General features: G+C 36.7%; 5 protein-coding genes and 1 long non-coding RNA gene across 8 annotated transcripts in view; 3 read left to right on the top strand and 3 right to left on the bottom strand.

Moving 5' to 3' along the window:
* The window catches only part of LOC111456820 (histidine--tRNA ligase, cytoplasmic-like), a 7245-nt gene extending 6934 nt beyond the window's left edge, over positions 1-311 (top strand). The window contains exon 8 of one of the 2 annotated variants that reach the window (XM_023098838.1): positions 179-311. The gene's annotated coding sequence lies outside the window, so the exon portion shown is untranslated. The other variant, XM_023098847.1, reaches the window with a different exon arrangement.
* Positions 312-661: 350 nt separating this feature from the next.
* LOC111456864 lies at positions 662-3020 on the top strand. Of its 2 annotated transcripts, none has more exons than XM_023098918.1 (2): positions 662-1879; positions 2613-3020. In XM_023098918.1, exons 1-2 carry the CDS (start codon positions 929-931, stop codon positions 2739-2741), a joined length of 1080 nt encoding a protein of 359 aa, XP_022954686.1. In that variant the 5' UTR covers positions 662-928; the 3' UTR covers positions 2742-3020. The 2 variants fall into 2 exon arrangements, with proteins under 2 accessions (XP_022954686.1, XP_022954678.1); XM_023098910.1 differs by having other exon boundaries at positions 671-1879; positions 2610-3020.
* A 444-nt stretch (positions 3021-3464) lies between these two features.
* Positions 3465-5193, bottom strand: LOC111456855 (MDIS1-interacting receptor like kinase 2-like). The gene has a single exon (XM_023098899.1). The coding sequence runs from the start codon at positions 5042-5044 to the stop codon at positions 3623-3625; it is 1422 nt and encodes a 473-aa protein (XP_022954667.1). The 5' UTR covers positions 5045-5193; the 3' UTR covers positions 3465-3622.
* Positions 5194-5415: 222 nt separating this feature from the next.
* On the bottom strand, positions 5416-18440 carry LOC111456813 (dynamin-2A-like). Its single transcript, XM_023098826.1, has 22 exons — positions 18040-18440; positions 17007-17057; positions 16766-16886; positions 16281-16373; positions 15870-15931; positions 13817-13934; positions 13141-13483; positions 12425-12572; positions 11460-11561; positions 11215-11334; positions 10804-10887; positions 10521-10648; positions 10231-10315; positions 9970-10093; positions 9470-9546; positions 8645-8701; positions 7454-7595; positions 7012-7163; positions 6686-6799; positions 6512-6579; positions 6220-6389; positions 5416-6087 (listed from the first exon to the last, which is right to left on the bottom strand). The coding sequence occupies exons 1-22, from the start codon at positions 18199-18201 to the stop codon at positions 5852-5854; spliced, it is 2757 nt and encodes a 918-aa protein (XP_022954594.1). The 5' UTR covers positions 18202-18440; the 3' UTR covers positions 5416-5851.
* A 1983-nt stretch (positions 18441-20423) lies between these two features.
* On the top strand, positions 20424-21725 carry LOC111464932 (probable carboxylesterase 18). Its single transcript, XM_023109221.1, has one exon. It carries the CDS (start codon positions 20477-20479, stop codon positions 21482-21484), a length of 1008 nt encoding a protein of 335 aa, XP_022964989.1. The 5' UTR covers positions 20424-20476; the 3' UTR covers positions 21485-21725.
* A 418-nt stretch (positions 21726-22143) lies between these two features.
* On the bottom strand, positions 22144-25991 carry LOC111464940. Its single transcript, XR_002714119.1, has 5 exons — positions 25787-25991; positions 25578-25660; positions 23850-24421; positions 23652-23731; positions 22144-23298 (listed from the first exon to the last, which is right to left on the bottom strand). It is a non-coding gene; the product is annotated as an uncharacterized LOC111464940 (long non-coding RNA).
* Positions 25992-26098: the final 107 nt, after the last annotated feature.

Here is a 26098-nt window from a genome sequence, read left to right as displayed (position 1 = left end):
TTTTTTTTTTTTTTTTTTTTTTTTTTTTTTTGCATACTGAGATCTACATACACAAGTGTTCTAATACACAGCCTCGGTTGGTATATATGTGCGTGCGCGCAAGAATTTAGTGTGTGGCTCACATTTGGGCTGTACTCAACTGACACCCAATCCATTTTTGTAATCCATTTTGCTTGTGAACTTGTTGACATAGATGGCTGAGTTCCGTTTTGAGTTATTCTTATAACATGCATTATTTATACTAAATGTATGTATCAATTTAGTAAAATTTGGGGAATAAATGCTTTAGATGTCCTAAATATGGTTTTTCATGTCTTGGGTTTCGAGGTCTTGTTCACACGATCATAGGTTTTTTTTAGCCTCATTTTATTCTTAACATAATCTCTAGTGGATATAGTAAGTTTGAATTTTGATGAGTTAGTGTTGAATTTTGAAGAGTAGGATTGTGGAGTTGGGTACGGAGTAGATGTAAGTTTATCGTTCCTCTATTATATCTAGCTTTCTTCAAGCCTCAGTTCATTTTCTTCAGTAAAATAAAGACTTGGAAGAACCTAACCTGCAAAGGGTTTAGTTATTTGTGTTCTTTCTTCACCCAACCCATAATATTATATAAATCTGTGAATTTTCAGTTAAATGTATTTACTGAGTAGCAGAATGTATCATAAGTTAACCTAGAAGATGGAAAAAGGAAGTGAATCAAGTGAGTGAGTTTAGGCGTTTTGTTTCTAATATAAGGTTGGACTAACAAGGAACAACTGGTGGGTTACACATAAAAACCACTCTGTGGCCGTTTCCGTCTCTCTCCGTCCCTTCCATTTTCAATCATTTTTTTGTTGCCATAGAACATTGTAGATAGCCTTTGCCTTTGCCTTTGCCTTTGCCTTTGCCTTTTGCCTTTGCCTAGTGTAATTCTCCAGAACCCACCGCCATGGAGGAGGACGGTTCAGGAAGCGAATTCCACGACTGGGAGGTTCTCCATGACTACGAGTATGACCACACTTTCCCCCAAGTTCACTCCAATTTTCCTGATTCGAACTCGAGGTTCTTTCACGTAATTGAAGGCGATTCAGGCTCTAGAACCACAATCTGGTTTGATTACTTCTCTCTTCGTGATCACCAAAACGATGCAAAGACTTCCCTGGAGTCTACTGTAAACGACGCGTGTTTGGTCGAGTTGGAAAACCTAAACTCCAACGATACTAATTCGGAGAATCGGAATTCTCGGAGAAGCACGAGTGAACTAGGGTCCGAGTCGGGCGATGGCCTTTTGGACGACCAATCTCATGCGAATGGTTTTGCAGATATTACGAAAAGCGTGACAGGTTTCGAAGAAATTGCGACGGACGTTGAGAATTTGGAGAGACGGGAGTCTGATGATGGTAAATTTAGTGGCTCTGCTTTTGTTGCTAGAGATGAACCGCTTTCTGCGAAGGACTTGTGCAGCCCAATGGAATTCGAAGGTTCTGGTGAAGAAATTGAGAGCCAGGATGAGGTTTTGGATTCTAATTCGATTGGAAATGAGTCAGTTTCCCTGATATTTGGAGATTGTGGAAAAGAGAGCGATCATATAGACAGTGTAAATGATGTTTTGAACAAGGATTTGGGTGGGGAAGATGGAGAATCAAGCGAGAAAATAGATGTGGGAACAGAAGAAGTGAAAGTGGAGGCAAAATCTGGTGAGATAGACCCCCAGAGGAGGAGGGTTGTGTGGTGGAAGGTTCCTTTTCAGGTGTTGAGGTACTTCTTTCTAAAGGCGAGCCCTGCCTGGTCTTTCTCTGTGGCTGTTGCTTTCATGGGAATGGTGATATTGGGGCGTAGGTTGTACAAGATGAAGAGGAAAACTACCAGCCTTCAGTTGAAGATTGCTGTGGATGATAAGGTTAGTTATTGATTATCATATTCCTAATTTGGTGAAGCTCTTTCAATTGGCAGTCTCTCTCTCTCTTATCTTTTTAAAAAGTAATCTTTCTGGATATAACTGTTAGTCGACATTATCTATATCCATTGAATAGCGTACTAAGTTCAAATTTGAGCAACATAATTTGTTTTCGAGTATGTCGTACGTTCTTGTGAATGAGATGGTGCTAAGTTATCTAAAACAGGAGAGCTCTCCCCTCAAAGAACTGAAGGCAGAAACTTATATTAACCCCACTAAACCCTTCTCTGTTTGTGCCAACTCTGAGACATCTTACACTTGTGTTCATTGTTCAACTTTTCTAATTTCCTTTTGTGGGTCAGCTCTATTAGAAACTTTTTTCTTGGAAGAACAATATTTATAACCTTTGATTGACAGTGGGACGAAACTGTGATCCATTATAAATTCTCTCTATTAGATGTGATTTTTTGTGTTGAAATTGATGTGGACTATCTTGATTATCTGGGTTGCCAGATGGAAACTTTCAGAATGCAGTGAGAATAGTTAGTTATATTATAGGCTTCAGCCATTTGTAACTTTCCCATTATGTATGGGTGATTTGAGGGGAAAATTGGGGTAGAATGCAGCAACAGATGATGGTTTTGGGTTTGGCATACAAATCCATTTCGTTCTCTGCATTACTTGATTGAATGTAGATAAAAACTTATACTGGTGCACATCTATCTTTTTGTAGAAGATATCGCAATTTGCAGATCGGGCTGCACGATTGAATGAAGCCTTCTCGATGGTGAGACGGGTGCCTGAGGTGAGAGCTTCATGGACGGGTGCAGGTGCAAATTCTTGGCCTGCCATGAGTATGAGGTGAAGTTTTTTTTTCCAACTATTTGGAGATGTTGGAGGTCTGCATGTGTATCATAAGGTAAGAGATGCAAGTGTGAGTGAAGTTGATGGGAAGCTTTTTATGCGATGCTTTGTTTGTAAATGAATATGTAAGTCTCTTCCACTAGACTTGATTTTGGACCTTAGTTTGACTCTCATTCCCATACTCTCAAGATTATGTTTAAATAGCTTAGATTTTTGGTTGATGAAGATTTATAGATTCTCGAGATGGAGATGTATAATAGAACTTGTGTACGATCTCTAACCTCTCTCTCTCTCTCGCATTCTTTTCGTATTTCGTCGAGAATCTATCTGAAAGCTTGATAGGTGCTGCTATTTGGAATGTTACCTTTCAGCAAGATTAGCAACATATATGGCAACATGAGGTTAAAGAAGCATAACAAGAAGCTCCTTGACGATGATGTGATGAAGGTATTGAGTTGAAATTTAATTACGTTTACAGATATCATTACTCTCCCAATTATTGTGTTTTTGTTCATGTTTTGGCTGTACTGGAACTTTTGCAACATTCACAGCTATGGCACCTAACTTGTAGAGGTAGTTAATTTCATTAAAAAAAAAAAAAAAAAAGTGGAAGTCAATCTTACCAAAAAGTTTCCACTAGTTATGATGTGTTCGTCAGAAATGCTTCTGTTAGCTATTGGAGATTTTTGAGAGAGATTAAAAATTCAGTTAGTTAACAGAGTAATTAATAAAAAGAGATTTTTATTATTGGTACAATTGGGGTATCATCATGATGAGACTTCTGATACATGGCCCCCACTTAATCTCAATGCGCCTTTAACGCATTCCGTGAATAAAATGAGTTCCACCAGGGAGGCAGCATCATGACTGGAGTGCGCCCTCTCATTTGCAGGGCGGCAGCGGCGGGCCACACAAGCAATCATTCCCTAAAAACGACGTCGCCGGGAACTTCGTCGCCGGGATCGGGCCGCACAGATGATTATAGCTGACGTTCAATTTCTCAAGCCCCACCACCGCACCGGGGACCTTACCGGACACTTGATTTCTGGACAAATCCAAGTACTTCAACCTCTTTACTATCCTCAAATCTTGCAGCTTAAAATTCAACTTGTTTCCGGAGCCCCAAAATCCCACCAAGTAATCCGTCCGGTTCAACAATCCCACCGGACTGCCCCTAATCTCGTTCTCCGATAGATCGATGTAATCGTAGAAGTAGGTTTGGGTCGGCTTCCAATCCTCCATCTTCATTTTGATCCCACATTTCGCCAATTTCAGAGAGTATATTATCGGCGACGACGTTACCCATTTCGGAATTTTCCCCAGGTGAAACTTGTTGTACGACAAATCCAGCGACTCGATTCCTTTCACGAACAACTCCGGGAACGGATCCACCAGCGAATTCCGAGACAGATCGAGGTTGAATATTTTCGTCAAATTCCTGAAGCTTTTTGGCACCACTCCAGAGAAGTGATTGGAGGAGAGATCGAGGGTATCCAGTGCCCTAAAAGTGCCGAGAAAATCAGGGATGTTCCCTGTTAGCAAATTGTGCCCTATCTGTAAGTAACTGAGCTTCGCGGCCAGAGATGAAATTGAGCGCGGAATTTTGCCGGTGAGTTTATTGTGGGAAAGACTGAGAATCCTCAACTCCGGAAATGAGCCCCAAAAATCCGGAAGGGGACCGGCGAATCGATTTCGTTCGAGGCTGAGGAACGTCAGGCTTTTAAGCTGCCGGATTCCAATGGGTATGGAGCCAGTAAGAAGGTTGCTACCGAGTTTGAGCTGAGTCAAGCGAGTCAATTTGGAAATTGAACTCGGAATCGGACCGGTGAACCTGTTACCTTCAAGACTGAGTGCCTCGAGTTGGCTCATATTTCCGATAGCGGCTGGCAATTGGCCTGAAAGCTTGTTGTTTTCAATGTAGATGAAGAGGAGTTTGGGGAGTTTGAAGAGTGAAGGCGGAAAAGGACCTGAAATGTTTCGAAGGTTGACAAGGTAGATGGAATCCAAGTAAGGGAGGTTGGAGAGAGAGTTGGAGATGGTGCCGGAGAGGAAGGCGTTGGGGTGGTCGAGTTGGCCATAGAGGCTGAGACTGGTGACTCGGTTGGGGACCGAGCAAGTGACACCGGCCCAAGTGCAGCAGTCGACGGCGGACTTCCAAGAGCTTAAAAGGCCAGAGGGGTCGGCAGTAATGGCGGATTTAAAAGCAAGAAGGGCATTTCGGTCGCCGACATGGCAGGCGGAGGCGAGGTTGAAAATGAAGATGAAGAGGAGCGGAAAGGGTAAGCGGAAAAGAGAGGAGTTCATTATTGGGTTTGGGGTTATTAGGAGATGAAGCTGAACGTGGGAATTGGGAAAATAAAGAGGCGCATTTCTTGAAGTTGAAGGTGGCGAACGTGGTGCGTCGGCCACTGTTTTTGACTCTTAGGAAGAATTTTAATAAATAAATTCATTTTTCCAGAAAATTGAAGACGCCATAAATGCTTCATACAGGCGGAAGGGAAGATTTGGAACTCACAGCTGCCATGCGATCCTTATGACTCGACACACGGACCACCTGCGAAAGTTCCAGAGTATCCTGCAGTCGCGCGCGCGTGTTAAGTAAATGAATGTTGGAACTTCAAACTGGAGGAAATTAGGCTGTAATAAACCCCATTAAAAAAACAACATTCGAGATCTACTTGTCTCCTCAATTTTTAATAAAGTACACATTTGCTACAATGCTATCAAAGGAGAGAGTGCATTTTTTAGATGGGATCACTATCACCACAACACACAAATAATACATTAGTGTCCAAAAATGGGTGCAAACAATAATGAAGGAAAACAAAATCTTAAGAAATGAATAGAGAAATGTGAGAAGAAATACATTGGTGAATTTCAAGGATACTTGGAGTCGGGGCAGGACCGATCTCTAGGAAGCCAAAGGAACTTTGATTTCTATGTACACGCCAGCCTTGTTTCCAAGTTGCAAAGGTAAATCTACCGTTCTCCCTGATAGTGGACGAGTAGAAACGTATGAATATGAGAAGACTGGGTACCCAAACTCTGGTGTGCAAAAAATACTGATGAAGATAAGAAAATGTCAAATAGTATAAACTCAGTCCAACTAAGCTAATAGTATTTTGAACCCGAAGACGGCGGTGGGGCAGGGGGCATCCGGTTCGGAGTACGGCGACTGTTAGAGCTTGAACGTGAGTTCGAATCCCCATTTTGATCTGAATCGCTATAACGCCGACTATGACCATTGGATGAAGATCTATTATAGTTGGCAGGACCATTAGCTGCTGAATCAAAGGCAGATTTCCAATCTTCACCTGATGATGGAACACTCGTTCTCGGACTGCTTTCTGCAAAGACAAACATTTGTTTATTAAAACGGTAGCTCAATGGAAACTAAGCTACAAGTCAAGCTGAATGGAATCAGGTCTTTGTAAACTTTACAAAGGAAACGGCATGAATGAAAGTTTCTAATTGCATACCTGCGCCGTTGTCAGACCAGTTGGCTGCTGCAGCCGCTCGGTTGTCATGTACGCTGAGTTCACGTAGCAATTTAGAGAGAAGGGATGATTGTTTTTGGTAGACCTCTCTCTTATTCTTTACATTGTGATCCTCGAGAAGAAGCTCCTCAATCCTTGGTGTGCTTTGAGCACTACCGAAAAAGAACAAAAATTATTTTCTAAATCATTAACATGTTAGGTCTGATCATAGAACTGCCACAATCATACAAAAGATTAACAAATGTCGCAAACAATAAGCAGAAGTGGATTCAACCTGATCGAACTATACAACTGGTTTAGCATATCTTCCTTGGCTTTCTCAACTTGGCAGAGCACAACTGCCTGCTCAGTTCAATCAATCAACCAGCAAGGTATAAAATTAAAACCCATTATATGGCATAAGAGGGGCGTACTGATCAACAGTGTAAGTGATTTTTCTGAAGCTTACTTTTGGGACATTGGCAGCCAAACTGTTCAAAACAGCTTCAACATAACCACGTACTTCTTGGGACATCCACCGTAGTTCTTCTTCAGGATCAACAGGTTTTCTAGCCATCATATCCTTAATCAAGTGAAATCAAGTTAATAAGTAATCGCTTGTTTTTCAAAATTAACAGTTACATGATGTATAATAAGAAAAAATGGATGATGTCAACTATAAACAAGATTTTGTGAAGCTAAAAATTGGTAGCATGATGGGTTCACAGAACACAGAAGAAGTCGTGATCGTCCAAAAACTTGCTACAAAGAAACGAATGCAAGTTGGTAACTCACAAGAGAACCATCTGAAAAACTCTGCCGCATGGGAAGACCACTATCAGGACCCTTCATCTGTCCTCTGGAAGGTTGAATAACATTACCTATCTTATTCATCCATTCAACCTTGTCAGCCATACTTTCTGCCTTCAAGAGAACAGCGTTGTGTGCTGAAACGAGAAAAACGAACCAGTTGTAACACAACAAGTTAACATAGACGTAATTGCAATGGATATTCTCCAAGGAAAGGCAGGCTCTTTGGGACAAAATTGCGATTAGTAAGCATGGATCAATACCCATTAGAGAGTTCTATAGGACGTTTCACCTTTCAACTTCCCCTCTTGTATTTCTCTCTTAGGGTGAAAAAGTATTTATCTAAATAGAACAAAATGTGGCATAACAAGATAGAAGGATCCGCTGCCCATTGCCAAACCACTGGAACAATTAACAGATAACAAACCTTTAAGAACAGTTTTATATGCAACCTTGCTCGTGATCTTGAACATAAGACCTTTTCCAGAATCTGGTCCATTAGATTTCTTATCCTTCGAACCCTTTGAAGGAGCTTCTTCCTCATCTGAAGCCTCTTCAACATTACATTCCTGCAAAATTATTTATAAGAGAGTCAACATGGCAACTCAACCATAATTTGGCAGCTTTGGCTAGAAAGAAATTATAGTTTTCAAGGACGTAGGAAAAGATTATAGGCATGGTCAAAGGGGACTTCCCTTTTTGTACATATAATTCGTTCTATGATAACTATAACTAGGAAGAACTTTTGTAACTTGGCTAGATTTGCCTTTGCTAATGAATTCCTGACTCTGCCCTGTTTGTTATGCTCTTTCATTTCATTAATAAAAGTTGAAATATATGTACACATTATGATATCCTAAAAAATAATGTTATCAGCAAAAGATAGCATAGTTTGAATATTTTATTATAAAAGGTGATTTTCTAAGACAGTTTTAGTAAAGACAACCACAACCATAACAAAAGAAAGGCATACAAATGAAAGAAAAGAAAGGCATACAAATGAAAGAAAACAAAGGCATATAAAAAACCAAACCCACAGAAGGTTTACAGAACAATAACAAGACAAATGTGTCACCAACGCCCAAAGAGAAAGATAGAGGGACCACAAATCACTAGAGTCTCTTTCAAACTCTCTATAGGTCCTATTGATTATATATATATATCTCAAACTCTCTATAGGCCCTTTTGATTATATATATATATATTCTTTTATTATTATTATTATTTTTAATATAAGTGAGTATTTGAACTAGTTTGTACATACCTTGACTATTCACACGAGACAACTGTCTAACCCTAATGCATTTGTTTGTTAAGGCAAATTATAGGATATTAAATTCTAGGTAGATGACCATCATGGCTTGAACTCATTCCCTCTAAACCTTTTATTATTTACGTGGTTCTTCTTGATCACTAGCACATATTTTAGGTCGGGAGAAAATAGGTTTAAAATTTCGAACTTCAATAGTTATATGCACATGTGCTCATTGAACAGTGAGAGCTCAACGAAAATTGGAGTTTCGCAACCAAAAAATGTGTTAGTAAAGTTTGTGTCATTTGAAAATTAACATAATCACAACTAGAAGAACTTGACAATCTCTATACCACTTCTTCATACCTCCAAAGTGATCACACCACGGAAATGCCTCTCCTCTTGCTTCTTTGTGTAACCAAGCTGAATAAGAAAGGACAAATTGTAAGAACTATTCTTCTAGCACAGGTTAGATGAAGAAAGGACAGAAAATCAAGTAATGGTTACACAAGAAAGTACACGGATTCCCTTTTGTAATTCAGCTTAGATTACAAATTAGACATACTAATGCAGGAAGAGATCTAAAAACGTAGTATAGAATACATCTACAAGCATCAAGCACATCTTGAATATTCAACGCAATTCCGAAGTGGTTGAGTACCCACAAAATTTCTCAAACGTGAAGCAACAGAATGAGAGATAAAAGTAGAAGATGAAGAACCTAATATAGTACTAGCACATCTTTATCAGAATATCAGGACATTCCTTTGCAGATAAATCAATTCTTTTTAAAACAAGAAACAAAGCTTTTAATTGAAGAAATGAAAATAGACTAATATTCAAAAGATCCAAACTCCTCCAAAGGATTGAAAAAAAAACAGATTAAAAGAGGAAATGAAAGCATGTGCAGATTAATAAAACATTATCACCTAACTTGTTCAGCTACTGCGTAGTAAGCATAACGAGAGGGAAATTGTTATTGGAACTTTATATTGATACGACTTGCCTCGTACTTGATGATAATATTCCATAAACTACTACTACACGCACATTTATTTATTTTTAATAATAATATATATAAACACATGTCCAACAGAATGATGAAAAAGAGAAATCCACCATGAACATTCTTTAGCCATCAGACTTTCACATAATAGCAAATGGAAATGATCGAACACAATGACACAATACCTTTCCCGTCTTTTCATTTAGAACAAACCATCTTCTACTCCATCCATTTGTTTTAGCGCTTTTCTTCAACAGAAAACCTAAAATATTTGAAAGTTCCAAAGTTAACTGGGGTAGTCTTAGTAACCAACACAGACACCGTTACAAGAACCAGATTCCAATATTCTAGTCATCCAAAAATGTAAACCTTCAACATCCAATCCAATTCTTAGATTTTGAATTCAAACTTACAATGAAAAGGATGAAAAGTTTATCCAGACAAAAGATTATCTGACAGACACTATTCAAATGAGAAGTAAACGATTATCTGACAGAGACTATTCCAACAAGAAGCTATATATTCAAAAAGAGCTTTTAAGGCTAACGGCCAACAAAATGTTCACCACAGGATAAGATGTCGTGATGGATTAAGAAAATTACAAGTTAACGAGCATCAGTTGCACAAGAGAGCAAACAGAGAAGTCTACTTACAATTTGAAAAACTGCTGTACACAGATACATACCTGCTGTTATTTCCCCTTCTGCACCAGCAGTCTTCAAACTAGAAGTTTCCTGTACTTCTTTGTCCTCTTTGCCTGGTTTTTCCTTCATCGATTTCAGGCTTCCACTTGTTTGAGGACTAGTTGCCTGACCCAAAATAATATCAAAGAGAAAGAAAAAGGAAAAAGAAATAAGATGCTTATGGAAAGCACGGCGTGAAAAAGTGATAGAAAATCAAATGTTATATCAATTTTCTGTCACTTGAATCATACAAGAACAGATACCCTGTTTAATATTGCTTGCTCTGCCTCGTGACCTTTCTTTGATGATTTGTGTTTCACCTCCTCCTCTCGACGCTGCCTCTCCATCCTAACTCATGCAGAGTACACTTATAAAAATGTTATAAGGAAAATAAATGGCTATAAAATGAACTTTCAACGTTAAATTTGAACTATGTGAATTGAGGAAAAACTAGGGGAAGGTTGGTTAGTTATCCACTCTTTTAATCTCAATAACATTACTGTTTACTAAGTGAAGAAATTAATAAACAAGCTAAATAACATATTAAAAGTACCTCCTTTGTACCAATCGAATAAAATGTTGTGGAGGCACAAAAGCTCTCTCCATGTCAACAAGTGCAACTACCATTTTCTTCGCTTCGTTCTTAAATCCATCTAATGCAGCACTCGCAATGGCCACAATCTTCAAGAAAGTTGATAAAATTTTAAATTTTTAGAGCCTCTAGGCCACAACGATTTGACACTGTCTTGATCATGCTACATGCATGTACCATTTTCTCTTCTCGAGAAATAGGGAGTAATATGACATTAGAAACTAGAGAAATTTGTTAGTGATACCTCTCTTTTGAAAGGCGGGTATCTTCCCAGACCTGGTGTAGAATTTGCAGCAGCAGAAACTATATCCACTAGAACACGATGGACCTTTTTTTTATCAGCCAAGCAAGAACTCCATAAGTAGCAGATTAAATAAACTAAAAGATGAAGTACATAATGATGAGTAGGTGCCTTTTTACATATTTGGCAAGGTAAACGAAAACAAATTTGTACATTTGTTTTCAAGGAAAAAGACTGTTAATCTCAGGTGAGCAATTCAATCACTATAAACAATGAAAGTGCAAAAAAGATGACAGTGATACAAACTTTAAACATGCAAATATCTAAAATTTTGCACTAGACATAAGAATTGAACTTCGTCTTTAGAGGGAAAAGGACCAACCAAATGAAGAAACAAAGCCCAGCAAGTTTTACCTCGTCAACACAGAGACGTGATGGTTCTTTTGCAAGCTCTAAAACACCTTTTATTAGAGATCGCAAACCCTTTTCAGGGGATATCAAATATGGTTGATAACCATCAGCTTCTAACACAATCTGTTTCAAAATAATCAAAAGACAATAAGTAAAAGTTGCAAAACATAGAGATAATCTGAACGCAAAACAAAAAATTCAACGTCACAAGAACAGAGTGGTGAGAAGAGGAGGCATAAAAAACGTACCCTTTTCACATTGTTAATGTCAAAATGTCTGTCGATTGGGAGCTGCTTGATTCTATTTGGAAAGTTTCCCTCAAAACTAGCAACAATTTTCCAACCAGCACCCTAAAATTGAAAATTATCGTGAGCAACTGAAACCCACAAACCAAAGGAATTGTTGCACCTCTTTGATGTATGAACCGGAATAATCATTCAGACTCCACCGTTACTTTATATTATAAGAATACGTTTATAGGTTATCAACCAGACTAAATGAAAGGAAGAAACTGACAACTATATTGGACTAGAAATGACACTAAGCTTGGGATTTCCTTTTTCTCTTTCTTTAATTAACAAAATTTTTGGATGAAACACAGCCAAATGAAGCAAAAACAGAAAAGGAAAAGATTAATTATTGAGATATTTTTAAAATTAGAAATATTTTCCATGAATACTTTTATAAATAATACAAACTACTTTCAACAATTTCTATTAAGCATTTAATTTAATTTTAATTTTAATTCAAGAAGGTAAGGAGTATCTTACCAGCTTCTTACTGCATATAAAAAACTTATAAAAAAATGCACAGTTCAGCGTTCCGTTACTTAAGAGAGACAAGTACTAAACATAGAAATTTTAATTTTAATTTTAATTTTAATTGATTAAGTTCGGTAGTCTGAAAATGTTTTAATTAAATAAAGTTCGCTTTTATGCGTGAAGTTAAACTAATTACATCCTAGTTTCCAAGTTCATTCAGAACGGGAAGTCTGATGTTTTTCCACCTATTTTCTTGTCCGTTAACATGACCCTTTAGGGACTAGGAAAATTCGCATCACATGGACACACAAAAAAAGGTTAATATTGCCAATTGTGTTAAGTTGGAGCTGCAACAAGAATGAAATTAACATGTATATTAATAAAATAGCCAGATATGGGTCTCCACCAGTGAAATTAAAGAGAACCAAGTATAAAACCATATTATCACTCACCTCACCAGTTGCAATATGCTGAAGAAACTTATCCTCAAATTCACGGCAGAGTTGCAAGGCTACAGCTCTTGTCCCTTCAGCACTTTCCGACGTTTGATCACCAAACTTTGATAACTCATCTTGAACAGTCTGAGACTTTCCTTGTAACCTAGCATATAGTGATTAAGAAGTGAACAAAATCTAGGAAGCCAGTTAACAGAGAAGTACACAAAAATCCCATGGAGGAAGATCAGATACAAATTATATCATACATTTATTGATCTGTCGCTCACATTCTTCAACTTAATAACCCAAGACTACATCGTCAAATTTTAAACTAAATATTATTAGTCACAAAATTATTTTTTCAATATTATTTTTATTTTTATTGTTATTGTTATTGATATTTTGAAAAAGACCCAACAAAGTTGAAACTTACAAAAGTCAATTACAAGCGAAGCCACCTTTAGACATGCAAACCTTACCAAGATCCAAAATTCCTTATAGCTTCAAAAGATTCTGAGTTGGATGTTCGTTCTTTAATATAAAAACAGAAAATCATTGACATAAAATAATAAATACAAAGTAATATGACCTAGTCATGCAACTGGAATTTGATCAAATTTAATGGGAAAATTTTGACATTACTTACATCGATATGATTGATTGCATATATAAGCAATTTAAAAGCTTGTGGTTAAAGAATACATTTGTAAGGTAGCACCTAAAAGAATTACCCTGATAATAGGTTGGGAAGTCTGAGTTTAATACGGTTCCGTATTTGATGAGCCAAAGCGTCCACCAAAGCAATTCTTCCCAGTTTACTCTGTGGGGCTCCAGTCAGTATGGATTTCAGACTTTCGCCCTCGGCCCTCCAGGCAGTTTCCAAAGAATTTTCAGAGCCAACAGCTCCAGACTGTGCAGAAGCAATTGAAACAGATTGACCAATTAAAGCAATCCACGGTATATCTGAAGCCCTTGAAGGTCCTTGATTTAATAATAGAGCCTGAACTGCAGCCAGCGATTTCTGATCCGAAGCAGCTTGATCTATTTTACTAATTATCCCAATAGTTCTAGTCCCTGCAATCAACATGATATTCTTCATTTTAACAACAAAATAATTAACAACAAAGTTGGAGATATTTCATTCAGAGGTAGTTAAGACCCAACCACAAAAAAATGTTAGTTGACGTACAAATAAAAAGGAGAAAGAAAAATAGAGTCTGGAATGACAAAGGTGCATCCAGAAAAACAGGTAGCTAACTCTCACATGCCTACATTCCAAACCAATAGTTACACGATTTATGACAGCTACAGGCCTAAAGAAAATAAAATTATCCCCTCCCTGCCCTATAATGTATATGCAATCAAAACTACATATACGTTTTAATATGCCCTGGTAATGAAATTTACCTTCACTGTCATATTCCTTTGCCAGTCTGAGTGCACGAGTTGAAGCAATCTCAACTGCTTGAGAGGCAGGCACAATGACTAGCAAAATGGCATCATTGTGCTCAGCATATTCACTAATCTACAAAATAATAACTATCAATCACTCAAATTGCTTGATCAAACAGAAAAGTAACCAAAACCAATAGTGACCCAGGGGCATTTTGTTTCAGAATTGTTATATCACCAATCAAAATGTGTATTGCCTTCCAATGATCACACATGGTATATTGTAGGAGGTATTTCACCGATTTATCATTTTATGATATATCATTACTTAAAAATTAATAAATAACATTTTCAACACTAGTTGGGAGTAAGAAGAGCTCTCTGACTTACCTAATTTATTAACTTAAATATATACTATTGTTTACAAGTTACCCATTAGCTTTAAATGAGCCTCTGTCCAATAATTGCATTTCCTAGCCTTTGAGCTTAGCTTGGCACTGTCCAAGCCAAACGATTTTTTTTTTTTTTTTCTTTTTCACTTTGTTTCATTCTTTGGCAGTTTTCCCTCCAATAAATGACTCCCTCTTAAACAGAAAACTCAAGGAAGGAAAATCACCTTTATGCTATAACAAGTTCCCTAAGAATTTCTCATCCTCCAAGAACATTAGTGAATTATTTTTCATTTAATGATTCTCCCTTTTTTCCTAAAAACAATAAGCAAGTGAGGCATATGCTTAATAACTCTAATCATAAATAATGCAAATTGTTTTCTAATCAATTTTTAAAAATCACAGGATCTAGGAAAATTTAATAATGAAGTCAACCAAAAAAAGAGAGAGAGAGAGAGAGAGAGAATATTGTTAAGATTGCAACATTTAAGAAAATGATCAAATTATATCCACTTTTTCTTATTCCATCAGAAGTGGCAGAATCTTATTGAAAGGCTTTTCAGGACATTCCTCTGGAGAGGCAGCAAAGATGGTTCTGGTTTTGATACTCTAAAATGGGTCACGAGTAAAAAGGCAATTATCAAAGGAGGCCTTGGGATCATCGATTTTCTCAGATAAGCAATCTAGTTTCAACTTGATTATGGAATTTACTACCTACTCAGCTCTTTTGTGGTGTAAATACAAGAATGCTGAACCACAGACCCATATTATAAAAAACTGCCCTTTATCTGCTGCTTTTTGGAACAAGATGTTACAAACTTTGGGTGGTAATACAGCTTTTTTGGGGGAAATTCTCTCCTTTCTCTCCTAAATCCTAACGTATCATCCTTTCAGGAATGATAAGAAGATTATTAGGGAAAATTTCATTGGAGAAGTTGGAAGGAGTGCAACGCTCGATTTTCTCAGATAAGCACTCTAGTTTCAACTTGATTATGGAATTGACTACCTACTCAGCTCATTAATACTCGAGATTGGCTACGATACCATGGTTCTATCCCTCCCCAAATTGCTGTCCTCTTTATTACAAGAATGCTGAATCACAGATCCTTATTATCAAAAATGCCCTTTAGCTGCTGCTTTTTGGAACATTTGATGTTAGAAACTTTGGGAGGTAATACAGCTTTTCCAGGGGAAACTCTCTCCTTTCTCTCCTATGTCCTCACTTATCATCCTTTCAAGAATGATATGAAGATTCTTTGGGAAAATTTCATTGGAGCATTTGGAAGGAGTGGAACGCTCGATTTTCTCAGATAAGCAAGCAGAAGAGTTTTTTGTAATTTTCCTTTATAGAACCTCATCTATTATTTTGTAATCATCACATCATTAATGAAACGTGTTCCTACTTGAATTACAGAAAAAGAAAGATAATACTTGAGTTAACTTTATAATTAAATTTTCCACATTTGACATTCAGTGTAACTTTCTTTTAAAAAAAAACCATAGTTTATGTATTTGATTTTAAAGTTTTACCACTATCCCCCAGCCTTAGGGTTGCACCCTTGGAAATTAATAACAAAATTTATCAAAGAATTCATTCTATCGCTAAATGTACAAAGGAAGGAATAAGAAATAAAGAGGATCAATAAATGACTACTACTCAAATGGTAATTTGTGCTTACCATTGATTCACTCACGCTCCGCTGATCAAGCCCAGGTAAATCAATCAATTTCAATGGAGGTGCTGAGAGAACGAGTTGTAAACTCAATTAAATAATTTAAACTAAAGCATCAAAACATAGGGACTAAATGGAAACTATACTCAAGACATAGGGACTAAAAATGTATTTCTTCCACCATTCAAACTTTGTGGAAGTGAGAAGAATAACTGTTATACTGTTATACTATAATGCATACGCCAGTATCCATCACTGATCTACCATATGTGGAAGTACTTCCTAACTACTGCTGATCTTATTTCTGCTCGGAACTTGTACACTGTTTATGTGATACTCTCTCACGAAGAGCACATGAAAATACAACCTTGTTAAATTAGAGAAATTGTCAGCCTCTAATCATGGACTCAGAGTTACCTGTACTAGTGCGAAGCTTCAAATAGATTTCATCCCGGCTCTTGCCAGAGGAACCTTTACTTAATCTATCCTGTAGAGAGTGCCGCAAAGCACCTGCATAAATACAGGAAAAATGAGGAAGAAAACATAAGCAGAGAGATGTGGATTAGCTGAACATGCTATACAAACAAAAAAAGAATTTGAATGCTGAAGAATTACCACCAATTACTATCAGTTTACAAAATGTTAAATGGTCATTTTCTAGAACATGAAAGAGGCAAAAGACAGGATGAAAGATATGTCACCAATTGACATTAATAACTTAAAGAGAAGCACTATTTTTTATTAAAACAAATTCAATTAGAAAATAATGTTTATAGAAAAGTAAGAAAGGGAATTAATATAACAGTTAAATTTTGTAGAAATACTTAACCATCCATCAAGCATCAGCCCAAAGTTGTAACGCCTGGATAAAAGTAAGGAGAGTATCCATTAAAGTCACTTACTTGCAGAAACTTGCTGAGACTTATTGTCAATCTGCAAGATAATTGATTTGCTGCTCAATGAGCTATCCCTCTGTAAATCAATGCTTATGGGAGCTCTAGTAGCACCATTTTCACCAGTTGGCTGGCCAAAAAAAAAAAAGGATACAAACTCATAAAGTGACGGTCCTAATGTTGACAATTGCGTAGCAGTATATTTAGAAACTCAAATGTAGGCTATGAGAATATTTGAAATCCAACTTACCAAAACAGGATGTCCAATCAAACTATTTAAAACAGCAGATTTACCAGCACCCTGAAAAAAGAAAAAAAAAATCAGGATCCATACTATTCCTTAGATGGTAAGGTGCTAGAGTTTTCATGATTGTGCATTAACACTTCGGTAGCAAAAAGCAATAAAAACCGTAGGCTTCTTATTTTTCCGTCCCTTTCCAATTAATTATTCAGAAGTTCAGTTAAGAAGGTACTGGATTTCTCCTTCCAATGTTTAAAACAGCAGAAAATCACCATAAAATTTATTAATATTGAGATTATAACACTATAACCATAGAATCATGATAAAGCGACCACAGTATCCACGGTCAATTCAGTTTCAAGTGATGGTTGAAACTCCATGCCAAATTTATTTCCATATTTATGTGAACTGCTTCAGCACTACCACTCATTCATCGACTGAATATTTGCTTTATTCTTCAGGATGTTTCGGACTCTATACTTATATGCCTTCGACCAGACAAAAAAACTTAGAGACATATAGAATGGTCCAGAAACAAGTACATCGCAAGTGACCTGATCTCTAAAGTATAACACTACCGAGCAACCTGGTAGTCAATCCAAGTTTATCGAAGCAGAGGTAATTTCATCGCTTCTCAAAGTGGCCTGGCAAACTAGAAATGCTGGTGCCGTGAAACATATCAACGCGTTTTCAATAGCTACATGGTCGTTACACAATAAGTAGATCGATATATCAATCCATCATCCCAATCTCATGGAAACAGATACAAACGTCCAATGGCCTTGCAATAATGCAGGTGTTCCAATCACCAGGAAGTAGTACACCTCCTTCCAATTATAATCATACGTCAATCTCAATTACTGAAGCGGCACGTTTCTAAAAATTTAATGAGTTTCGGAATTTCTAAGATTCAATTCAGATATGATCTGACACTTCAAGTGAAATTTACGTGAATTCAATGAACAACGCATTGGAAAATGGTAAAGAGATGCCGAAACTAGAAAATGTAATTCATAACGAATCCGAACGGATGAAAACTTACCACATTCCCCAAGGCCACGACGTTGAGGAAAGTGGAAGGCCTGCGAGAGGAAGCAGTGGAGGTGGAAGTTTCATCGACGTCCTCATCGGCAAGCAAAGCCGCAGCTTGCCGCATCGAGTCCGACAGCTGCGCCAACTCCTCGATAGCCTCCATTGAATCCATTGTAGGATGAGAAATGAGGGACAGAAGGTGATAACACAGTTGGATCTAACTCAAAGGTGGATCGATTCAATTGGAATCCCGTGACAATATAGATCTCTGAGCACAATTCATCCAGAAAATTAGAGAAAAAAAAAACGAGGATATTACTGTTGCTCCTTTCCCTTGGTTCGAAAATCAGAGAAAATCGAAGAGAGTTCCCTCTCAACTTTCTCCACTATCTTATAATTCTAACAATAATTTGATCGCTTCTCAGTTTTCCGTCGTTATTATGGTCGTTTTTTATTTTATTTTTTTTTCACCCTTTAATTAAATTTTATTTTACGTATTGCCCAATTCCCATGAGATTAGCATAACTCTTAGGATTCTTTTTTTCTTTTCTTTTCTTTTTCCTTTTCCTTATCCTTTTCCGGACAAGATCTCTGCGGCTCTTCACAAATAAATTTTAATTTTAATTTTTAATTAATATCTGGATTGTGTCTGTAAATCAATAATTGTTTAATTTTAAAAATTATAATGAATTTATTTTTGTTCCTTCGGTTGGTGAAATGTTGAGGCCAAGAATACTACGGATTTGGATGTCTAAAACAGAGCCAATCCCTCCTTCCCTTTCCTATTTCACACTTAAATCTTCTTGTTTAAGCTTTCTAAGAGAATATCCTTTTTACTAAATATTATAAAATTAATAAATAATGCCACATAATTAAAAATTTACACCTTAATTATGGGGAGGTTATTTTATTCTTTTTGTTACTCAACCTTACTCAATCATCATTTAGAATTATTTTTTAAATTTTGAAGACTAAGTTGTTACTTTTTAAATTTAAATAACAAATTTACCCAATCAAATAAAATTAATTACTCAACTCATACTCTTTTATATTTACATCTCTAGCCGCTCCATTGACATTCCCAATCGTACCTTTGCCAATTTCTTCGACTTCAGTCCCCTTCCTCTCTAATTTCAACATCAATACCTCCTACAACATTTGGTTTCGTCTCTACACTCCTAGATCTGAATCAATAACATCTAAATCTTGGTCGTTGATCATATTTGTTCACGGCGGTAGCTTCGTATTCATGGCTTTCCATTCCAAGCTCTTTGACGATCTTTGTCGTAGGCTTGCTTGCTAGATCTCAACCATCAACATCTTTGTCAATTACCGTCTCATTCCTAAGCATCAACGGTTAGGTTATGGAGCCTATGTTTACTTATAACTGATATCAAAGCTGGGAGAGATTCGAACAAGATATGTGAAGATGGAAACTTAAAAATTGGAATCGAGAAGTTTGATGGAACCAATTTTGATTTTTTGAAGATGCAGATTGAAGATATTTCTGGTACATATGATTCACCATCAGAGCTTGGAGAAATTCATCATCGTATGTACAAAAATATCTTCATGAACCATTGTTTGAGGTGAAGCCATATTCCATGTCTAAAGAGAAGGAAAAGCTCAATAATTATTAAGTTCTAGAGTTAATTTGGTTGACATTGTCAAAAAAACATGGTGCTCAACATTATCAGGGATAAGACAACGTCAGATTTGTTGTTGAAAGCAGTGTTAAATATATATGAAAATCATCCGCTATGAATAAAGTATATTTGTGTTCAATCTACACACGTTTGATAGTAGATATATTACAAATAACATTGTTCGAAGGGAAAGAAGTAAATCGAAGGACGAAACAAATATGGCCTATCAAAATAAAAGAATGAAACAACATTTATTAAATTATAAATAAATAATGAACTCAAACAACATGAATATAACTCAGTCTAACAATAAACTAAATAAACTATTTAGATTAAATTAGTTTGGATTATTTAGTAGATTAATTCAAACTTTTATTAATTTATTTTTAAATATTTAAGTATTTTTAACTCAATTTCAATATATAATTTCATAAAATTTTATTTTATAATTTATTTTAAAGAAAAAAAGAAAGAAAACGAAAGCCCCTCTTTTACACTCATTCGGGATAACCCCAAAAGAAAAAGAACCGTAAAACAATTTGCTTTTTCTTCTCTCCAACTTGGTGGCACTTGTCGCCTTCACAAAGAATACCACATTCTTTTGAAATAAAGAATGGAGTATAGCTGAAGCTTCCAGTTTGATAACCTAATTAATTTCACATGAAAGTGAAACTATAGTATTTGAAGATTATTCATTTACATAAAATACCCCAATTGATTGGCCAACTATAAGAAGGGAATAGGACGCCGCCGAGAGAGTAGAGTTTCAGAGGTCACGATAATATTAATCATACCTTCAGCATGCCTTCCACTGGCGACACTCAATCTCCTTCCTCATCTCCCAACCTTCCATCCAAGCGTAGGCTTGCCGATCTATTATCTTCCGTCCTTTTCCGACATGCTTTCCGATCAGATTTTACCGTCAACCGCGGTTTCCTCCGCCTACTCGACCGTAAAGTACCTCCTTCTTCCACCACTCGCGGCGTCGCCTCCTTCGACACCACACTCGATTCTTCATCCTCCGACCTCTGGCTTCGTGTTTATAATCCTCTCACATGTTCCGAGTCCGATCGCATGCCTGTTATCATATACTTCCACGGTGGAGGCTTTGTATTCGGCTCCGCCGACTCTCAGAAGATCGACTCGTTCTCTCGCGATTTTGCTCGCGAAATCGGAGCCATTGTCGTCTCCGTCAACTACCGCCTCGCGCCGGAGCACCGATTTCCGAGTCCATACGACGACGGATTTCGCGTTCTGAAGGCAATCGACGAAGGATCGATCTCCAAAAGTCTTCCAGAAAATGCTGATATAAGCAGCTGTTTCATCGCCGGCGAAAGCGCCGGAGGAAACATCGTGCATCACGTGACGGTGAGAGCGGCGGAATATGAGTTCAAGAGGCTTAAGATCGCAGGTATGATTGCCATACAGCCATTTTTGGGAGGAGAAGAGCGGACAAAATCAGAGATTCGATTTGGGAAAGGCGGTGGACTGACTTTGGAAATGACGGATTGGTATTGGAAGGCGTTTCTACCGATCGGTTCGAGCCGGGATCACCCGGGCGCTAACGTGGTTCGGTCCGATGTTTCGGGGCTGAAATTACCACCGGCGCTTGTTGTGAATGGGGGCTTGGATTTGTTAAGCGATCGGATCAAAGAGTACTGTGAGTGGCTGGAGAAATCGGGTAAAGAGGTTCGGGTTGTGGAGTATCCGAATGGGATTCATGGGTTTAGTTGGTTTTCAGATCTTCCGGAATATTCCATGCTGATGCAAGACGCCAGAGAATTCACCAGAAGGGTCTTGTTAAATTAAATCCGAATTAGTTAAATGAAATAAAAAAACAACCAAGAAACTTCCTGTTTTTGTTTTGTTTTCTTTTTTTTTTTTTCTTCTTGTTTCATACAAGTGGCGTGCAAATTTCAGGGAACGAAGTCTGTAGTACTTTCAGGAAGGCCAACAAAATGGATGTGTGGTAGTTTGTGAAACAATATTGTAGTCACGAAACATGATTAGAAGAATTATAAATTGTGTGATGCCTACCAATATTTTGGGATTATAATACTCAGATAAAACACGACTATCAACATACATAAACAGGATAGAAATCAAAGATGAAAAATTCAATGGATAATGCGCTCAAAGCATTCTTTTTCTATCTTTAAAATTTTGATTTCTAGTATAATCTTTATGGAATCATATTTTTGGTTAAAATTTATAGAATAGTATTAATAAAAATGGAAAAATCATGATTGTCAAGTTAAAGAACTCAACTAGTGTCTAATAGTCATCCAATTGTAATTTCTAACTATAACCTTTTTTTTTTTCATCCTTATAATTTTGTTTTCACCTAAAATCTTGTACAAATAGGTTTTTGTTCTAAAATGGACTCTTAAGAAAGCCTTGTGAACAACCAAGCTTCACATCATCTTCTAATATCTTGCACAAAAAAATCTGTAAATATAATACTAAGTAGATGGTGAAAGTTAATTTTAATATTTGAACAAGAGAGAGATAGCACACATATAATCTCTTTCTATAATAAACGATATATATATATATATATATATATATATAACGGATTTAGTCTGGCCAATTTACTTATAATTTCTTAAACTCCTACCTTTCTTTTCCTATATCTTTTCCTTCCTAATACCTCTCTTTTTGGAACAAGACAAATAGGGAGTGCCCTCTTTTTACCCTATTTCTAATACAATACAATATAACACTATTTTTAATTTTATTTTATAAAAAGACTGCATTAAAGTGTTGCACAAGAAGACTATTTTGGCTTTATGTATTATTATTTTTTGGACATTTGATACTTTAAAAGAGTAATTAAAGGCAATCATATAGCTTGAGCTAAACTCTCTCTTTGAAAGGCATGAGATGAAAATGTGAAAATGAATGAAAAGTGAAATGTTTTGCAAAAAAGAAAAAAAAATGTCGAAATATGACACAATTCTATGATACCAATAATGAAAGGCAATCATATGGCTTAACTTGAACCCTCTCTCCAAGGAACATTATTAGATGTGGAGATGGAGAAAAAGTGAAAAGTTTTTAATCAATATGGAATCATCTTTTATGTTATTTTAGATGATAGATAGTATAAATGTAAATAAATAAAATGTGTTTTTATTAAAAGATATATAATCTAACAGGACTGTCGGGCTTACCAAAAAAATTAAAGATGGCCGAGTTGGTCTAAGGCGCTAGATTAAGGTTCTAGTCCAAAAGGGCGTGGGTTCAAATCCCACTCTCAACAAATTACTACTACCTTGACAAGGTTACATTCTTAATATTTCTGTTTTCTAATTACATATTGTTATTTATTTCCATAAAATTTAATTAACATGAACTTGTGCACCAATATTTTTTTCGTCCCCCACTCTTACTTGCCTCTTTTTGGCCACTTTTTGATGAAGTATATGTAACCTTTTTATTTGCTCTCAGTTAATTGCTAGAACAGATAGGAATTTAATCATGCAAGATCGGAAGTTGAGATTTGTACCTGATGAGACGAAAATCCTTTTGCTTCCAGATTTCTACACTCCCTTGGGTGAATGATGAAACTTCCTAAGCAGAACACTGCAAAAACGTCAAAATGTATCCTTCCTGTTAAATCACTGCCCAAAAGCTTATTACTCATTTAATCTATCACCAAAGTTCAATATTAATAATGAGATCGTTAATATTGCAGGATTTTAAACTAAATCATCATTGCTTCCAAAACTATGATAAACTAAAGCAGTTAATATATTCCCCATACATATTTACTATAACCCTGTCAAGATGATCCCTCTTACAACATTGTATTAAAATAAAAAGATGGAAGGGTCGAAAGAGAAGAAGAAAGGTTGATGTGCATAATTTCACTTGACAGCTTTGGTATTTTGTATCAAATGAAATTAGAGAGAGATGAAAATGGAAGCAGACTATTTTTACGGCAAAATAAAACTGATAAGATAACTATACTTACCGGTGATTGCAACTAGGAATAAACGTGAACGCAGTAATAGAGTGGAGAGAACATGTGCGGCGGATTTGGCATCTGGCTCCCTGACTCGCAAGAAGAAGCGGGTGAGTCTTAGATATGCAGTTCAATTCTGGCAAATATGCGAGTACTGATGCAAATATGCCAGTAGGTACTTTGAAGGTAGGAATTTCAAGCAAATACCTTCCCCTAATATGCCTGGATCCACGGTTCCCTTAGCTGCACCATTCAATAGGCTCTGAAAGGCTGTCAACTAGGCTTACAAGAATTTGATACGTTGGTGTGCAATAGTGGAAGTGAGCTGTATTATCCATGGCAAGATACAGCAGCAGATACAGATTATGAATCACACATCGACTACAGATGGGCAGCAGAGAATGTCAGTTCGACAGTGACAAGGCTTGCTAAGTCGGAAGGTGGGAACAAGGATGACATAACGGAACATTTAGGTGTATAGAGTTCAAGGTGCTGCTCCTTTAGTGTGAAATCAACTACCAATGTAAGAATCAAAATATGCTTTATTGTACTGACTCGAAAAAATGGAATTTGTGGCATAGGACTGCATATATCTCATGAGCCTTACTCGATCATCCATTCTCAATCTGAACTGCAAAACTACTTATAAGCAAAACTATTTTGATGAAAACCATTATACATATTGTAGAGAATAGGGGGATAGTTGGTCAAGAACTGCCTCCAACCGTATCAGCTGATGCTTCCGTTTCACTGGCTCGCTTAGCCGTTTCAAGTTTACCCTGAAATAAATTCTAATCATTTATTTTGGAGTAACAGTAAGTAAGGGAATGATCAATCTGCAGAAGAGACAATGGAAAAATGGTTTAACGATCAAAACATTTTCGGCCTCATCTTGTTATAAATAAATTGACAGGCCCAAGCACAATCTTTTAGCTCCAAATTACTTGTTTGGTGATTGAGGACTAAGCATAAAAAATGAACACTTCGACTATCTTCGCTCCAACAATTAGAGTGATGATTTACTAAGGGGTGGTTTTATTGACAAGATCGAGGCCCTAATATTTATCTCTCAAGATTGTTTGGTTGATTCCCATTCAAAGCAAATACAATACGGACTAAGTACCTAAACGATGATAAAAGTGAAAAGATCGTGATCAATGAAAAATATTATTGAAACGATTATCTAGAGCCAAACTAAGTATATGCCATAAGAATGCCATTAAGAGCAATGCCATTAAGAGCGCAACATAAGATGAAACTTGAGCATAAAATTTCTAATGGACTTCCATGATGACATTTGAAATCCAGAAACCTTCTACTTAGAACCTGAATAGGAAAAAACTTTCATATATGAGCTGTAGAATTTAAGCTACGCATACTCTAAATATCTAGTTTCTATATACAGATATTGGATTAAAGTCACGGTAAGAATCACTTGAATGCTTGTTTACTAAATCCCTTCAAATCCATGTACAAAATCTAGCAGTTACAGCTGTTGGAGCAGTCTATGGATAACCATGTAATCTCATGAGTGCAAAGAAACGGCCGCTGAAATAAACCATAATTACTAATATGATAAGAGAAGTAGTTGAGAGGCGGAATCCTACTTCTATGTGAATCATGTTAGCATTTACCCAATCCTATAACAAAGGTTGCTTAATAGACTAGATTTCAGAACAGGAATAACGGATTCAGAATATTGAAATTGGACTGATGTCCTCAGCAACTTTGGTATAACAAGTACTATCATGGTTCATACCACTGTTAACACATCACGCACCACCGACAGAACCAGAAATTCCAAATTGCATAGTTCAATAACCTCTTCTCAATACTTTTGGCTCCTAACCTCTTCTCAATATTTTACTAAATGCACAAGGAAAAACGTTCGGATGCAGAAATAAGGAACTAGAAGACTATAAGTAGAGACTTGACCAGAAGTGAAATCCCCACGGTTTGAGTAGTAAGAAAGTACATATGCTCTTCGACAGAGTTCTTCAAAGCTTGATCCTCCCCGTCTGAGTAAAGTTTGATACAGAATCAATCCAAATTAGTGTTACTAACCCACAGGAACACGAAAAAATATATTTCTGTAAGTTAAAACTTGGATCTAGTCCTCTGGAGATGGAGGAGTCGGTACGTACCATTCATTTGTAAGCGCAAGATCTTCGAGTACTGCAAATACTCTTCCATCCTCGATAGTTCACGGAGCAAGAAGCTGTAACCTGTAATTTAGTTCAAGTTTATGTTCAGTGCCGAGACACATCAAGCGGTAAATGTGACTGAAAACGCAGAGCGGAAGCCAAGAAAGAGAGGCATGAGGCGCGCGCTACTCTCCGATAAGATCAATTTGGAGGGAAAAAGTTGTGACTTCACCGTTTGGTAATTGATATTTAATAACTCAGTTACATGCATAATAGGATCTCAACTTTTGCCTAATAATTTAATATATATAT

This window comes from Cucurbita moschata, unplaced genomic scaffold (genome assembly GCF_002738365.1).
Source record: "Cucurbita moschata cultivar Rifu unplaced genomic scaffold, Cmos_1.0 Cmo_Scf00002, whole genome shotgun sequence".
NCBI classification, from domain to species: domain Eukaryota; kingdom Viridiplantae; phylum Streptophyta; class Magnoliopsida; order Cucurbitales; family Cucurbitaceae; genus Cucurbita; species Cucurbita moschata.
The sequence above is the reverse complement of the archived record's forward strand: the minus strand, read 5'-3'. Positions and strand labels throughout refer to the sequence as shown.

What these genes read in the sequence shown, in the direction of transcription:
- LOC111456864 (XM_023098910.1), top strand. Translation starts at nt 929, where the DNA reads ATGGAGGAGGACGGTTCAGGAAGCGAATTCCACGACTGGGAGGTTCTC. An exon ending in AGATTGCTGTGGATGATAAG is followed by an intron (nt 1,880 to 2,609) that starts GTTAGTTATTGA and finishes ATCTTTTTGTAG; the next exon opens with AAGATATCGCAATTTGCAGA.
- LOC111456855 (XM_023098899.1), bottom strand. Translation starts at nt 5,044, where the DNA reads ATGAACTCCTCTCTTTTCCGCTTACCCTTTCCGCTCCTCTTCATCTTC.
- LOC111456813 (XM_023098826.1), bottom strand. Translation starts at nt 18,201, where the DNA reads ATGGATTCAATGGAGGCTATCGAGGAGTTGGCGCAGCTGTCGGACTCG. An exon ending in GAAGCTTCGCACTAGTACAG is followed by an intron (nt 15,932 to 16,280) that starts GTAACTCTGAGT and finishes TCGTTCTCTCAG; the next exon opens with CACCTCCATTGAAATTGATT. An exon ending in CTTCCCAACCTATTATCAGG is followed by an intron (nt 12,573 to 13,140) that starts GTAATTCTTTTA and finishes ACTATATGCTAG; the next exon opens with GTTACAAGGAAAGTCTCAGA.
- LOC111464932 (XM_023109221.1), top strand. Translation starts at nt 20,477, where the DNA reads ATGCCTTCCACTGGCGACACTCAATCTCCTTCCTCATCTCCCAACCTT.